Source organism: Silurus aristotelis (assembly GCF_946808225.1).
Source record: "Silurus aristotelis genome assembly, chromosome: 12".
NCBI lineage: Eukaryota > Metazoa > Chordata > Actinopteri > Siluriformes > Siluridae > Silurus > Silurus aristotelis.
Window position 1 is genome coordinate 29,331,900 of NC_139585.1, and position 15,692 is coordinate 29,347,591.

At 43.7% G+C, this 15,692-nt stretch overlaps 1 protein-coding gene across 1 annotated transcript in view; it reads right to left on the minus strand.

The window, feature by feature from the left end:
- The window catches only part of drosha (drosha ribonuclease III), a 64,386-nt gene that overhangs the window by 6,622 nt on the left and 42,072 nt on the right, over positions 1-15,692 (minus strand). Inside the window, exons 21-27 of the mRNA XM_083557227.1 lie at positions 13,349-13,451; positions 8,720-8,790; positions 8,518-8,562; positions 4,726-4,883; positions 4,176-4,281; positions 3,354-3,495; positions 1,501-1,583 (exon numbers count right to left, since the gene is read on the minus strand). Coding sequence (XP_083413353.1) covers positions 1,501-1,583; positions 3,354-3,495; positions 4,176-4,281; positions 4,726-4,883; positions 8,518-8,562; positions 8,720-8,790; positions 13,349-13,451 — 708 coding nt within the window. The remainder of the gene's footprint in view (positions 1-1,500; positions 1,584-3,353; positions 3,496-4,175; positions 4,282-4,725; positions 4,884-8,517; positions 8,563-8,719; positions 8,791-13,348; positions 13,452-15,692) is intronic.

Here is a 15,692-nt window from a genome sequence, read left to right on the forward strand (position 1 = left end):
TCCAATCTCTTCCTCACATCTAATCTTCCATCTCTCTTACTCCAGCTAGTCTTCCAACTTCACCTCCTAAAATCCCTGTCTCTTCAACTACTCCATCTCTCCCTCACTTTAGCCCATAGTTTTACCTCTCCAGTCCTTCCATCTCTCCCTCACTTCATCCAATAGTTGCATCTCTCCAATCATCCACCTCTCCCTACTTCTTTTCTTTGGCCCATATTTCCACTTCTCCAATCCATCCATCTCTCCAAACCAACATCTCTCCCTCATATTTAATCTTCCATCACTTCTACCTACCTCACCTTCTCAAATTCCTTCACCTCTTCAACCATTCCTTTTCTTCTTCACTTCAGCCCATAGTTCCATCTCTCCAATCCATCCATCTCTTCCTCACATGTGGTCTTCCATCACTGATACCCCAGCCGGCCTTCCTACTTCAACTCCTCCGTCCCTTCAATCCCACTATCTCTCCTCCGCGATCACACCTCCAATTCAACCCCTCCATCTCTTCTTCACTTTAACCTCTCGTTTTTTTCCTCTCTTCGATACCCCCTCTCTCTCCAATTATACTATCACTCCATCTCCTCAAACCCCCATCACTCCAATCCCACCATATCACACATGCCCGTGCCCACACGCTTCGCTCCCAAAGCTCTCTTTTTCTCTCATTTCTTTTGATTTATTAATCTTTTCCTCCTTGGCTCAGTCTGAAATAACTTTGGGTGGGTCACACCATCCTTACACTTTCGCTTTCCTGTCTTTCTTCTCCATACACGCAAAGTAATACTTGTTGCAACCTTCACACGCTCCGGCCTCTGTCCTTCATTCCCTCTTCCCCTCCAGCCCCGGTGCGTTCTCATTGTTCGGCAGGAAGTTAAGTTATCACGATGGATGGACACTGACGACCTTCTTTTTTTTTTTTTTTTGCTCACGTCTTCCCCCCGTTAAAGCAGAAAAAAAAAAAAAAAATTATTTCTTCTTTTTTTCCTGAAGGACAAATGGACGCTTTCTCCCTGTCGCTTTTCTCATAAATGAAAATCAGGGTCATGGCGATGTCGCGCTGAACTTCGGTCCGTCTCTCTCCAGAGACGCGCGACAGACAAGCAATTAGCATGGACTAGCAAGAAAGTGTGTGTGTGTGTGTGTGTGTGTGTGTTTGTGTGTGTGTAAATCCAGGCCAGGCTAAAAAAAAAAAAAAGGAAAAGGAAAGGAAAGAAAGCTGCTCTCTAGACTGCAGAAGTTTCTTCTCAACCCATCTCTCCATCAGAAAGTAGCACAGTTTACAGTGTACTATTTCCGCTAGTGAGGCACCAAAATTCAAATCCTGTAACATGGAACCTAATCAGAACCTGGTACAAGGACATTTCTCGATCTCAAGGTCACAAAAGTAGCTTCCTGGAGGTCTCTGCAATGGACACGCACATCTGGACCTGCCTAGCCAGCTGCAAATTAAAACAAATCAGACTTTTGATATACGGATAAGACTGCTGGACACGAACGTACCTTCAGTCTGGGGAAGAAGCAGACGTTCATGAACGTGTGAACGTATTCGAGGTCTTTGTCGATGTAAAGTGCAGCGATGAAAGCTGGAGTGGAAAAAAAAAAAAAAAAGAAAAAAAGATGTTCCATGTAACATGTTCCAATTTTAATACAGACGCAATTTAAGAACATCCATTTTTTATTGTCTGGAAGCAGTTAGAATTAAACCCTGAGTCTGAGCTTCAGCCTGAGTCTGAGCTTTAGTCTGAGCTTTAGTCTGAGTCCGAGCTTCAGTCTGAGTCCGAGCTTCAGTCTGAGTCCGAGCTTCAGTCTGAGTCCGAGCTTCAGTCTGAGTCCGAGCTTCAGTCTGAGTCCGAGCTTCAGTCTGAGTCCGAGCTTCAGTCTGAGTCCGAGCTTCAGTCTGAGTCTGAGCTTTAGTTCGAAAGAGCGTTCTCTCTGCTGCATCACGTTGTGTCAGGTTGTAGAAGGTTTTTCTTACTCTTGCACTTAGTTCAAATATTGGACTTTGCTTAGAGTTTAGAATTTAGTATAAGTCTCAGGATGCAGTAATCTGGTCCAGTGGTCAGGATTTGGAGTTGAACTTAATGCTGTCATGAGCACTCTGTCCATTACCATATCAAAGCTCTAGTCCAAGAGATCCTGGTCTCGTTCTTGGTATTTTAGGGTTTAGTCCGGGTCTCGTTTTTTTTTAGTCCTGGTCTATAATAGAACACAGTTATAATCAGCCAGTTTTGTGCAATTGACTGTGAAGTTGTCGCTCTGACTCAGGGTCACTCCTCATTTTCCTCTCTCTCTCTCTCTCTCTCTCTCTCTCTCTCTCTCTCTCTCTCTCTCTTCACCAGGCTTTCCTTCCACATAGGTTTTTTTATTTTTTTCATTCTATTTCTCTCAATTTCTCTCTCTCTCTCACCTTCTTATTCGCCCCTTCACAAAAGTGATAAAGTGCATTTGTCACTTCAGTCAGGTCCATATGCCTCCGTCACTCTCTCTCTTACACACACACACACACACACACACACACACACACACACACACACACACACACACACACACACACACACACACACACACACACACACACACACACACACACAGCTTTCCCGACTATTTTTTTTTCTAAAATCTCTCTACTTGCTGAAATATTCAGGTCATGTGTGAGAGGAGAGAATTTGTCATCATTCATCGCTGTATCGCTTCAGGCCACACACACACACACACACACACACACACACACACACACACACACACACACACACACACACACCTCTGGATCTGACTGATTTCTCTGGTGTTTTCAGGTGACTGAAAGGTTGTCTCTGTGTGTGTGTGTGTGTGCGTGTGTGTGCGTGAGTTAGATACTATTCTTAAATTTCTTAAAAGGTAGGATGAATTAACGATGAATTAAATCACTGCCTTCCACTCACACTCTCACTCACACACACACACACTCACACACTCACTCACACACTCACTCACACACTCACTCACACACTCACTCACACACTCACTCACACACACACTCACACACACACTCACACACACACTCACACACACACTCACACACACACTCACACACACACTCACACACACACTCACACACACACTCACACACACACTCACTCACACACACACTCACTCACACACTCACTCACACACTCACTCACACACTCACTCACACACTCACTCACACACTCACTCACACACTCACTCACACACTCACTCACACACTCACTCACACACTCACTCACACACTCACTCACACACTCACTCACACACTCACTCACACACTCACTCACACACTCACTCACACACTCACTCACACACTCACACACAGAAACTCTCTCTCTCTCACTCACACTCCAGCAGGTCGGCCAGTGTTTTGGTGCGCAGAGCGACCGGTCGTTTGGTTTTGTCGTTCGTTATCGCGTACTCCTGCATCCCCAGTTCCTCTGCCACCTTCGCCTGCGTTCTGTTGTTCACCAGCGAGCTGCGCAGTAGCTGAAACACACACACACACACACACACACACACACACACACACACACACAGTTTAAATCACACTGACGCACAGTAATTCACCTGGCACGAGGCAGCAGAGCGACTAACAGAAGTAAATTTAAGAATGTAAAATAAAATAGAAACCGATGTTGGATATTATTTATTTATTCACGCTGAGTGCTTTAAAAAAACAGAAATAAAACCAAATAAATAAATAAATAATCATAAAAGCCTGCATCAAGTCAGAAGGGAAATCATAACAGCAACTAAAGTGGCTTCTGATGGAGATCTGGAGTGTGTGTGTGTGTGTGTGTGTGTGTGTGTGTGTGTGTGTGTGTATAAACGGACTGTGGAAGTACTTCATCAAAAGTACATTTTTATCTGTACAAATCTAATCTATAGTAGTCGGCAGGGAGTGTGTGTGTGTGTGTGTGTGAGTGTGTGTGTGTGTGTGTGTGTGTGTGTGTGTGTGTGTGTGTGTGTGTGTGTCTGTGTGTGTGAGTGAGTGAGTGTGTGAGTTCAGACTGCTGATCATAAACATTTATTCACATTTGACAACAACATTACTGAAGTCGCAAATGCACATCTCCACACACACACACACACACACACACACACACACACACACACACACACACACACACACACACACACACACACACACACACACACACACACACCGTCAGATGGCCTTCGTGATGGTCGGGGAAATGGATAAACAGATATTCAGTGGCTACGAGCTGCATGATGGAATCTCCCAAAAACTCCATCCGCTGGTTATGACCCCTGAGAGAGAGCGAGAAAGAATGAGAGAGCGAGTGAGAGACAGAGAGAAAGAGAAAAACAGAGTGAGCGAGACAGAGAGAGACAGAGAAACAAAGAAAGAGAGAGAGAGAAAGCAAATAAGAGACACAGAGAGTAAAGGAGTGAGAGAATGAGAGAGCGAGTGAGAGACACAGAGAGAGAAAACGCGAGTGAGAGAAAAAGTGAGAGAGAGAGAGAGAGAGAGAGAGAGAGGGGAAGAATGAGAAAGCAAGTGAGAGACAGAGAGAAAACGCGAGTGAGAGAGACAGAGAGAGAGAGAGAGAGAGAGAGAGAGAGAGGGAGAGAGAGAGAGAGAAGTTAGTGTGATGCTGAATCAGTGGACTATTGTATTGTCTCCTGCTAAGTTGTGATTGGCTGTGATTGGCAGTGCTAAGTTGTGATTGGCTGTGCTCGGTTGTGGCGTACAGGGTGAGGTGGTTGAAGCCGACGGTGCGCAGTGTGAAAGCTCGAGCGAGCAGTCGGACGTGTGTGAAGAAAACTCCGATGGCCGTCTCAAAGTCTGTCAGCTTCTGAAGAACGGGAGACGACTCGATAAGCTGCCTGTCTGTCACAGTCTCCTGCATCTGAAACACACACACACACACACACACACACACAATGTAAATACATATGTTCCTTTTTATTACAACTACTTATTTATTATTAGAGAAACAGACAAAGACATAGAAAGAAAGAAAGCTAGAAAGAGACAGAGCGAGACAGACTGAGAAAGTAAAGAAAAAAAGGCAGTGCTTTTGCCTCCATCCTCTCCTCTTTACACTGACTGATTACCCTAATGTGTTCACCTGTTTCATGTTTCAGCCTAATGACTTTGTTGATTTATGCCCATTTGTTCCTCTTCTTCCCTACAAAGTCTTGCCACAATTGTCTCCGCCCCCCCCCCACCCCCAACAGCCTAGTGACCCCCCTCTTCCCGACCCACCCACCGTCTGACGTACCATACCTCTTTAATGTACTCCAGCCACACATGAAAGTTAGAAGTAGTATGTGGTTTGGGACACAGCCCACAGAGATCTGTTTACATCTCCATTATCCGCATCACAAACACGCTCCTCAGACACGCTGTCCGTCTCCTCAGACACGCAGACGAACACCCGGAAAAAATTATTAACATGTTAAATAAATAAATAATAAAAAAAATAAAAATAAATAGCACTGAATTAAAGCCCTGAAAATGTCATGATCCTCATTTGTGGGGGAAAAAAAAATGCACAAAAAAAAAAAAACTCCACAAAAGTGACATCGCAACCGAACAGAACGTAATGTCAGACGCCCGTCACGCGGTGCTAACAATGCTTCAAAGACAATGTTTTAATTGGGTCGAGGTTGGCGAAGTCGCACTCCTTTTGTCCTTGTTCTTCCCCTAAAAGAATTCCCCGTCTTCCTCCTTGACGAGGAGTCCTTAATTAACGGCGCCGATCCAAATGCCAGCTGTCACATCATTACGGCTAATGACATTTTGCTAGTTAATGACACGGGCTCCGGGTTCAAAAGGAGCAGATGCTCGCGACGCTCACATTTATAAACTTGGAGACATGTTTACGGAATTCCAGGACCGTAAACAGCGATTCAGGGCGATACTGTTCCGAAACTTATAGAGGTACGGGACTGTGACAGACGCATTGTGTAGACTATGTTTCTCATTAAATTAGTCTCAAATGTATCTGGCCTTCCCAGTCATTGAGAAACAGGCAATTCCGACATCCTAAAGACTTTCCCAAGGTAGAAAACTCATGAAGCAACTACCTGGTTCCCTTCACTTTCCCACCGGTTCCAACCTCGAAACATGCCATTTATACCGGTCCTCAAACTGGGAAGTCCTTTACAACTGGGGGCGCAACTTGTCCTACCCCTCCCTTGAAGATGTCCCCTTTGACTGTTGCCAGGTGTCTGTAGCTTCTAAGCTCCTGGTTGGTACAATCCGATTCTTATCCGGCAGACTTGCCAGACGTCCTTCCACCCTTTCTATCATTTACTTGATTTATTAGATTATGATGTTGCAGTTCTTTTGTTTCTCACATTGGGGGGTCCTTAGCAATTAAAAAAAAGAATGGTTCAAATGCAAGTCTCCCACTCTTTGCAAAACAGTTACCCCAGTCCATGGTAGATCTTTTCTACAACAGTCTCTGCGCTGGAAGCTTGAACACGGTTTTTGATATCGATCAAACCTTGTCCCCCTTTCTGGATTAGCAAGTTTAGCAGTGAAGCTTGACTCTAGTGTTGCACGCTGTTTTTTTTCCTGTATACTTCTCAACAATCCCTCTGGAGGTTGCCAGATTGTACCACAGTGTGAAACCAGCCTGGTTGTGCATCACCAGAACTCGCCCCCCTGTACAACAACTGTTGTCCAATTAGACAATCAAGCGACACCTTTGAGAAGACAGAGTTCCAGTGGTATCGGCTTGGAAAGAGAGACTTGTGCATGCAGGAGGTCATGTGTTTGAGCAGAGGATTTAACGGCTCCAGAATACCTTCCCAAATCCTCTGCTCAAACACATGACCTTGGAAACCCAAACCCTCAGATATACCTCACACTTGTTCCAGGAAAACTTTGAGTATCATTGGAATCAGGGCATTTGGCAAGTTAAGATGTGGAAGCAGTCAGCATATGCTCCCAAGTTCTCTGCTTGGGTGTTCATCCACTAAACTTCCCTTGTATGACAATTGTATGGTAATACAATCAAGTGATGTCATCTCCAGTATACCCTCCCAAACACTCTGCTTAAACACATGACCTCCTACATGCACAACTCTTTCTTCCCAAACAAAGTTTAGGAAACTCAAATCCCCATGCAACTGACCAATCAGATATCTCTTACACTTTTTCCAGGTAACCCTTGTTAAAGGTCTTTCTTCATACACATGGAGAGTATCGTAAGTGCTCGGCCATGGCATTTTGGCAATTTTCCTATACTTCCTAACAGTACTTCTGTGAGCTTGTCCCACATTGTGGAAGCAGCCTGGGTATACCTCCAGTATACCCTCCCAAACACTCTGCTCAAACACATGACCCCCGAGGTGCACAACTCTAAGTCATAAGTCATGATACAGAAAATCGCCTAAACTAAAATAGCTGGCCGTCGGATGAAGTCAATCTGGTGGGATCTACTGCAACCTTTATCGCCCCGAAGCAGGCGATGCCGCAGTCGGCGTTCCTCAGTGCTGGTTCTAGTGTTTGGTCTTACTGTTTTCGTGGGAAGTTACCAGGTAGTTCTCTTTAAATAGTTAACAGCAAAAGGGATATCACAGGGTTTTGCTGGTGGAACGGCAGTCTGCTTGCCACAAGAGGCAACATCACACGTTCCCTAACATATCTTAGCCGCTTGCAGATGGTTCAAATCCCGTTTGGTTGGGATGGGCGCAGGATTTACTTCTGCTGTAATGTTCTAAATCAAAGCAAAAGCGAGGAGGAGGACCCTCGTGGTTAACTGAGCGACTCTTTGCCCTTATTAATGCACCCTTCACCTTCTCCAAAGCTTTTGTTTCGTCTCTGTCAGCACCTCATTTAATGCGGCACTGGTTTTATCTGCTGCTGGATGAACTTTCTTTCTCTCTCTCTTTCTCTCTGAAGGCCTTTTGGGGTGGTGTTTTTTTGTTATAGAAGTTGAATGTGCTGCCAAGATGTTTACATCTATTCTTGCTGAAAAGGGAATAGTGACTCTGCTGTTAGAGCTACAGCTTAACATCATCCTTCACTATTGCCTTCTGTGTGTGTGTGTGTGTGTGTGTGTGTGTGTGTGTGTGTGTGTGTGTGTGTGTGTGTTGCACCTGTGAAAATGTTATACTGATTTCTTTTACCATCTCCCTTAATACCCAGACCTGCCTCTGTTTATTTAACAAGAACCTTCATGAGCATCACATGGAGGTTCTCCTGTAGTTTCAGGAGGTCCATCTGACTAAGATTCTGCTGTAGTTTCAGGAGGTCCATTTGTCTAAGATTCTGCTGTAGCTTCAGGAGGCCCATCTGCCTAAGATGAGTAACAAGGTGGTTCAATACTCCTTCACAAAAAGCCTGACTTTCACCTGATCCCACTGTGGAGAGGAACCTCTACAGGAGCATTTACTTCAGGTACTGAAATGCTTCTAAATGCTAGTGAATTACAGAGAACTTGTTTTTTTCAATCATAATTTCTCACAGCAGATTTTTCTTTTTGTTTATATTTTTATATCTGTATGTGTTTTCTACATTTTGCTCACCTGCAGCGGATGAGGCGGGTAGTTGAGCCAGACCTCCCTCAGGTCCTGTAACACACACACACACACACACACACACGTGTAGAGGAATGTATATACTTCTATACTCACAGTCTCTTAACTCTCATGTCGTCCCAACAACGCAATGAAAACACACACACACACACACACACACACACACACACACACACACACACACACACACCTCACTGTTGAACAGCAGCCTTCCAAACAGATGCTTGGCCTCTTCTAATCCACCTTCTAGATACACAGCACCTGCAGAGAGAAACAGAGAGAGAGAGACAAAGAGAAAGAAAGAAAGAATGAAAAACAAAGAAAAATGAAAGAAAGAAAGAAAGAAAGAAAGAAAGAAAGGGAAACAGAAAGAAAAATGAAAGAAAGAAAGAAAGAAACAATGAGAAAGAAAAAGGAAGAAAGAAAGAAAGAAAGAGAAACATTGAGAAAGAAAGAAAGAAAGAAAGAAAGAAAGAGAAACATTGAGAAAGAAAGAAAGAAAGAAAGAAAGAAAGAAAGAAAGAAAGAAAGAAAGAAAGAAAGAAAGAGAAACAGTGAGAAAGAAAGAAAGAAAGAGAAACATTGAGAAAGAAAGAAAGAAAGAAAGAAAGAAAGAAAGAAAGAAAGAGAAACAGTGAGAAAGAAAGAAAGAAAGAGAAACAGTGAGAAAGAAAGAAAGAAAGAAAGAAAGAAAGAAAGAAAGAAAGAAAGAGAAACAGTGAGAAAGAAAGAAAGAAAGAAAGAGAAACAGTGAGAAAGAAAGAAAGAGAAACAGTGAGAAAGAAAGAAAGAAAGAAAGAAAGAAAGAAAGAAAAATCAAACAAAGGAAAATAAATAAATGCGAGACAATAAAAGGAGTGTGTGTTAATCTTTACGGCTCACACACACACACACACACACACACGGATTATGTAAATGAGGGTGTTCGGTGTAATACATGAATATTATTCCCCTTCTGAGGTGAATCTACATTAATTACACACACACACACACACACACACACACACACACACACACACACACACACACACACACACTTCATGTAAAAGTGAAATGATGGAAGAAGAAGCAGAGTGAGGAGAGAAAGGGAATTTCCTCCACTGCACATTGTCTAGAAAAAGAAAGCTAAATAAATAAATAAATAAATAAATAAATAAATAAATGAATGAATAAAATCAGTGAAAGTTGTGAGCGAGTGGGAGATAATCCCGTCTCTCCTCGGCTTTAACCCCAAATCCCCTCCATCTGCTGGCGCTAATCACAAAATCAGCTTTATGATGGAAATTAGCGCGACTCCGAAGCAGCCGCGCTCGCGCCGTTTGTTCATTATCGAGGATCAGGAGTGAATAAAAAGCTGATGGTTACCACACCTGAGCGAAGGAGCAGCGGCGAGGGGAGGAGGAGGAGGAGGAGGAAGAGTGAAGCGGCAGTGGAGAGAGTAAAGAAGCCGAAACGTGAAAAAACGCACAATAAATAATAATAAATGAAAATTCAAAAAAATCCCCACTGAAGTAGTTAAGCAGCTGGAAAAAGTTTACACATGGGAAGGATTAAGATCAGAATTCCCTTCTCCTGGGTCGGAGTGGAAGATCTCCAGCGATAGCGTCCTCACCTTCTCACCTACATCAGGACCTGCACCTTTAACTCCCATGTTGCTGGATTAATTCCTCAAAAAAAGTGTGTCCGCAAATTTTTGAGTAATTTTGAAGACACATGGAGCAAAGATCAAAATCAATAATTTTTATAATAATAATAATAATAATAATAAATATATTGTTTATAATTTGTTTTGTAATAATTCTTTATGAATGTTGTACTATTTTGCAAAAAAATTAATAAATAAATAAATAAATAGTAAAAATTTTTATTATATATATATATATAAAAAGGCTTTGATAAAAAAGATGAGACGATACGACGTCTCGGAGCTGCACGACACACAAGAGTGATAGCGGGAGTGTGAGGGATGGAGAAGTGCACGGTCAGCGAGTGTGTGATGGAAATTTGTAGGAAGTAAAAAAAAAATGCTGACGGAGCAGGTGACCTGCTCATTAAAAAGCCACGTGGCTTTTACAAAAAAAAAAAAATACAAAAAAAATTTCTGCTCCAGATTATGGCTAAGACCAAGCTAAACCCAACCCAAGTTCCTATTGAGAACATCTGCTCAGGAGACCTCGGGTTGCCAGGTAGAAGGTTGTAGCAGCGGATGAGGTTCGACCGGAGCTGGATCGGTGTAGTTAAATCGCCTTGTTGGTGTGGCAGGAGGATCTGGGACAGTGCTTGTAGACCGTCAAACTGGGCTGGTGGTCGCTATTTTTAAAAAAGCAGGCCAGAGGGTGTGTTCCAATTCAAGGGGAATCACAACTGTGGTGAGAAGGATATCAGAGAGACTCTCTAGGATCCTGGAGGAATAATGTCCTGGGGTCAAAGTTCTGTCCAGGCCGTGGAACAGTGGAGGAACTCCTGACTTTTTGAGTTTAGCAAGGTGTCATGGGATTATGCTAATTCAGCCTACAGGTGTTTTCCTAATCCTACAACCTTAAACACCATTCTACAGCCTCACACACAACCCTACAGCCTCACACACAACCCTACACACAACCCTACAGCCTCACGCACAACCCTACAGCCTCACGCACAACCCTACAGCCTCACGCACAACCCTACAGCCTCACACACAACCCTACACACCTCACACACAACCCTACAGCCTCACACACAACCCTACAGCGTCACACACAACCCTACAGCGTCACACACAACCCTACAGCGTCACACACAACCCTACAGCCTCACACACAACCCTACAGCCTCACACACAACCCTACAGCCTCACACACAACCCTACAGCGTCACACACAACCCTACACACCCCACACACAACCCTACACATCTCACACACAACCCTACACCCTCACACACAACCCTACACCCCTCACACACAACCCTACACCCCTCACACACAACCCTACACCCCTCACACACAACCCTACACACCTCACACACAACCCTACAGCCTCACACACACAACCCTACAGCCTCACACACACAACCCTACAGCCTCACACACACAACCCTACAGCCTCACACACACAACCCTACAGCCTCACACACACAACCCTACAGCCTCACACACACAACCCTACAGCCTCACACACACAACCCTACAGCCTCACACACACAACCCTACAGCCTCACACACACAACCCTACAGCCTCACACACACAACCCTACAGCCTCACACACACAATCCTACAGCCTCACACACACAACCCTACAGCCTCACACACACACAACCCTACAGCCTCACACACACAACCCTACAGCCTCACACACACAACCCTACAGCCTCACACACACAACCCTACAGCCTCACACACACAACCCTACAGCCTCACACACACACAACCCTACAGCCTCACACACACAACCCTACAGCCTCACACAGAATCCTACAGCCTCACACAGAATCCTACAGCCTCACACACAAACCTACAGCCTTACACACAAACCTACACACCTTACAGACAAACCTACACAATCTTTCCTCACATTCCTTCTTAAACATCTGCATTTGTCCGCTGACTGAGGCAGATGAATGAAACAGGGGATGGGGTGGAGGTGGGAAAAGGGGGAATCTGTCTATCTTCTCACCATCCCATCTGTTTTATTACTCGTCAGCATTTTTTGGGAAATACAAACACAGATGCTAATCAAATGCTCCGATTACAAGGTGACCTCATTTTCTGTTAAAACAACATTTCCGTTCTCAAAACTCTACCTGTCCAACTGTCTTCGTCTGTCTCTCCCTATCTGTCTGTCTATCAACCTTTCTCCCTGTCTGCCTGCCTGTCCATCTGTGTTTTATGTCTGTCTGTCCCTGCCAGAGTGACTACCCATCTGTGCTCCTGTCTGTCTGTCTGTCTGTCTATCCACCTGTTTTCATGCCTGTCTCCGTCTGTCTGTGTTCTCACATGTCTCTCCGCCCATTTGTCTGTCCATCCACATTTCTGTATGCTGTCTACGTCTGTGTCAATCTGTCATTCAGCTAATGCATCTGTCTGTCTGTCTGTCTGTCTGTCTGTCTGTCTGTCTGTCTGTCTGTCTGTGCGTCCACAAGTCTGCCTGTGTCTGTCCACCTGTCTGTCGAGCTGTCAGTCCAGCAATCTGTGTGCGTGCGTGTGCGTGCGTGTGTGTGTGTGTGTGTGTGTGAGAGAGAACAATGGACACACAACATCTATATAAAAGAAATATTAAAAACAATTTAATCATTTCCAGAAGAGGTCAAATGTATTTATTTATTTATGTCCCCAGATGCAATATTTCTTTGTCCGTCCTTGTGTGTGTGTGTGTGTGTGTGTGTGTGTGTGTGTGTGTGTGTGTGTGTGTGTGTGTGTGTGCGCGCGGTATGTGGAGTTTGAGATGATATACGAGTCACCCCTGGGATTTAGATGTTATGAAATCAATACCAGTAATGAATGTCTCTCACACACACACACACGCACACACACGCACACAGAGCAATAAAGAATAAAGTAATACATCACAAGAAAAGAAGGAACTGCGGAAATGACACCAGTCGAGTGTTGATAAATCATGCTAACACACAGTATGCTAACAGTGTTTTAAACACTGGCTAACACCGCTAACGTGCTAAAGCTATATGGGGTTAGCCACAAAGCAGGTGCTCAATAATGCTAATAACTTTAACGAGCTAAATAACTGTCAGTTTCACTTCCATATCAGGCAAATTATCAATAGGTGTGTGTGTGTGTGTGTGTGTGTGTGTGTGTGTGTGTGTGTGTGTGTATAAACACACCTATTAAAGCCTCAAAGCAGTTGGCCATGGCGTGTCTGAGGTCTGACTCTCTGCACAGATCAGGGCCGTGAGCGTACAGCATGAAACGATCCAGCTCCAGTTTCTACAGGAAAACACACACACACACACACACACACACACACACACACACACACACACACACACACACACACACACACACTAACATTACTATATAATTACACAAGTGTCAATAAAGTATATTTCAATCCCTCCTCCATCTTTCCATCATCACTACTCCATCCCTCCCCCATATCTTCATCACTTCTCAATCCCTCCTTCATCACTTCTCCATCCCTCCTCCATCTCTTCATCACTTCTCCATCCCTCCTCCTTCCTTCATCACTTCTCCATCCCTCCTTCATCACTTCTCCATCCCTCCTTCATCACTTCTTAATCCCTCCCCCATCTCTTCATCACTTCTCCATCCCTCCTCCATCTCTTCATCACTTCTCCATCCCTCCTCCTTCCTTCATCACTTCTCCATCCCTCCTTCATCACTTCTCAATCACTCCTTCATCACTTCTCAATCCCTCCTCCATCTCTTCATCACTTCTCCATCCCTCCTCCTTCCTTCATCACTTCTCCATCCCTCCTTCATCACTTCTCAATCCCTCCTTCATCACTTCTCAATCCCTCCTTCATCACTTCTCAATCCCTCCCCCATCTCTTCATCACTTCTCAATCCCTCCCCCATCTCTTCATCACTTCTCAATCCCTCCCCCATCTCTTCATCACTTCTCCATCCCTCCCCCATCTCTTCATCACTTCTCCATCCCTCCTTCATCACTTCTCCATCCCTCCTTCATCACTTCTCCATCCCTCCTTCATCACTTCTCCATCCCTCCTTCATCACTTCTCCACCCCCCTTTATCACTTCTCCACCCCCCCTTTATCATTTCTCCATCTCTCCTTGTTCACTTCTTTATCCACCCTCCATCTTTCTTTCATCACTTCTCCATCTCTCCATCACTTCTCCATCCAACTTTCATCTCTCCTTCATCACTTCTCCACCCCTCCTTTATCATTTCTCCATCTCTCCTACATCTCTCCTCCCTCTGCCCTGTTCTGTCGTGTTGCTGTTTCAGCTCTCGGCGTCTCTGTGCTACGTGACCGATCAGAGTAATTATTAAATACAAAAAAATACACACAAAAAACCCACAAAACAACAAAGCTGAAAAAAAAAAAAAAAAAAAAAGAAAATCAACAGCAGGGAAAAGAAAAGCAGAAGAATAAATAAGTGTGAACCCTACGGGGAAAAGCGTCGACTTCACACAGGATTATCGGGACGTCTCCCACAGAACGGGGGTGGGGGGGGGGATTACGGGAGATAATTACAAGTGTGTTCTTGAGCGTACAGAAGTAAACACAACTCCAAACTAGAGAATTGGAACAAGGCCAAAACAACATCAACAACAAAAATGACACAAGGTTTATGCAAATGAAAGCATAACAACACACGCACACACACACGCGCGCACACACGCGCGCACACACGCGCGCACACACGCGCGCACACACGCGCGCACACACGCGCGCACACACGCGCGCACACACGCGCACACACACGCGCACACTTCATTCTGCAAACTTTTCTCGAGCGAGCGAATCGCGATGAGATGCAGATGATTAAAGGCGTTTTTTTTTATTTCTTTGTTTGTTGTTTGGAACAACAAATTGGAACGAGGCCGAGCATGACGTCTGGAGAAACGTGTGAGAGTGCAAACGCCGTTCACTACCTGAGCATGCGCCAACAAACACACACACAATTTACATAAATAAATACTTTAATAAATAGTTAAAAAACTCAATAAGAAACACTAAAAAAAGAAATAAATAAACAGAAAAAGAGAAAAACAAACACACAGACAAAAAGAAAGAAAGGAAAAAAAAGAAAACTAAAGGAAAAATTTTTCAAGAAAAACAGAAAGAAAACAAGAAATAAAGAAAGACACAGAAAAAAAAGAAAGACACGGAAAATAGAAAAAGAAAGAAAGACATAAAAAAAGAAAAAGACATAAAAAAAGAAAGACACAGAATAAAAAGAAATAGAAAGAAAGACATAAAAAAAAGGAAAGAAAGACAGAAAAAAAGATCAAAGAACGTGTTTGTGGAATATTATTTGCTAGCTAGTGAGAATATTGGTTTATTTATCACTTCTTTTTTGTGCAATTTATTTAAATAAATAAACAAACCACACAAAAAATAAAATAAATAAATAAATAACGCTTATCTCACTGGATGGATAAAATAAAATACATCAATAAACAGAGAAACAAACAGAAAAGCTGTCAAATGTTGTTTCTAAAATAAAGAGGAAGACAAT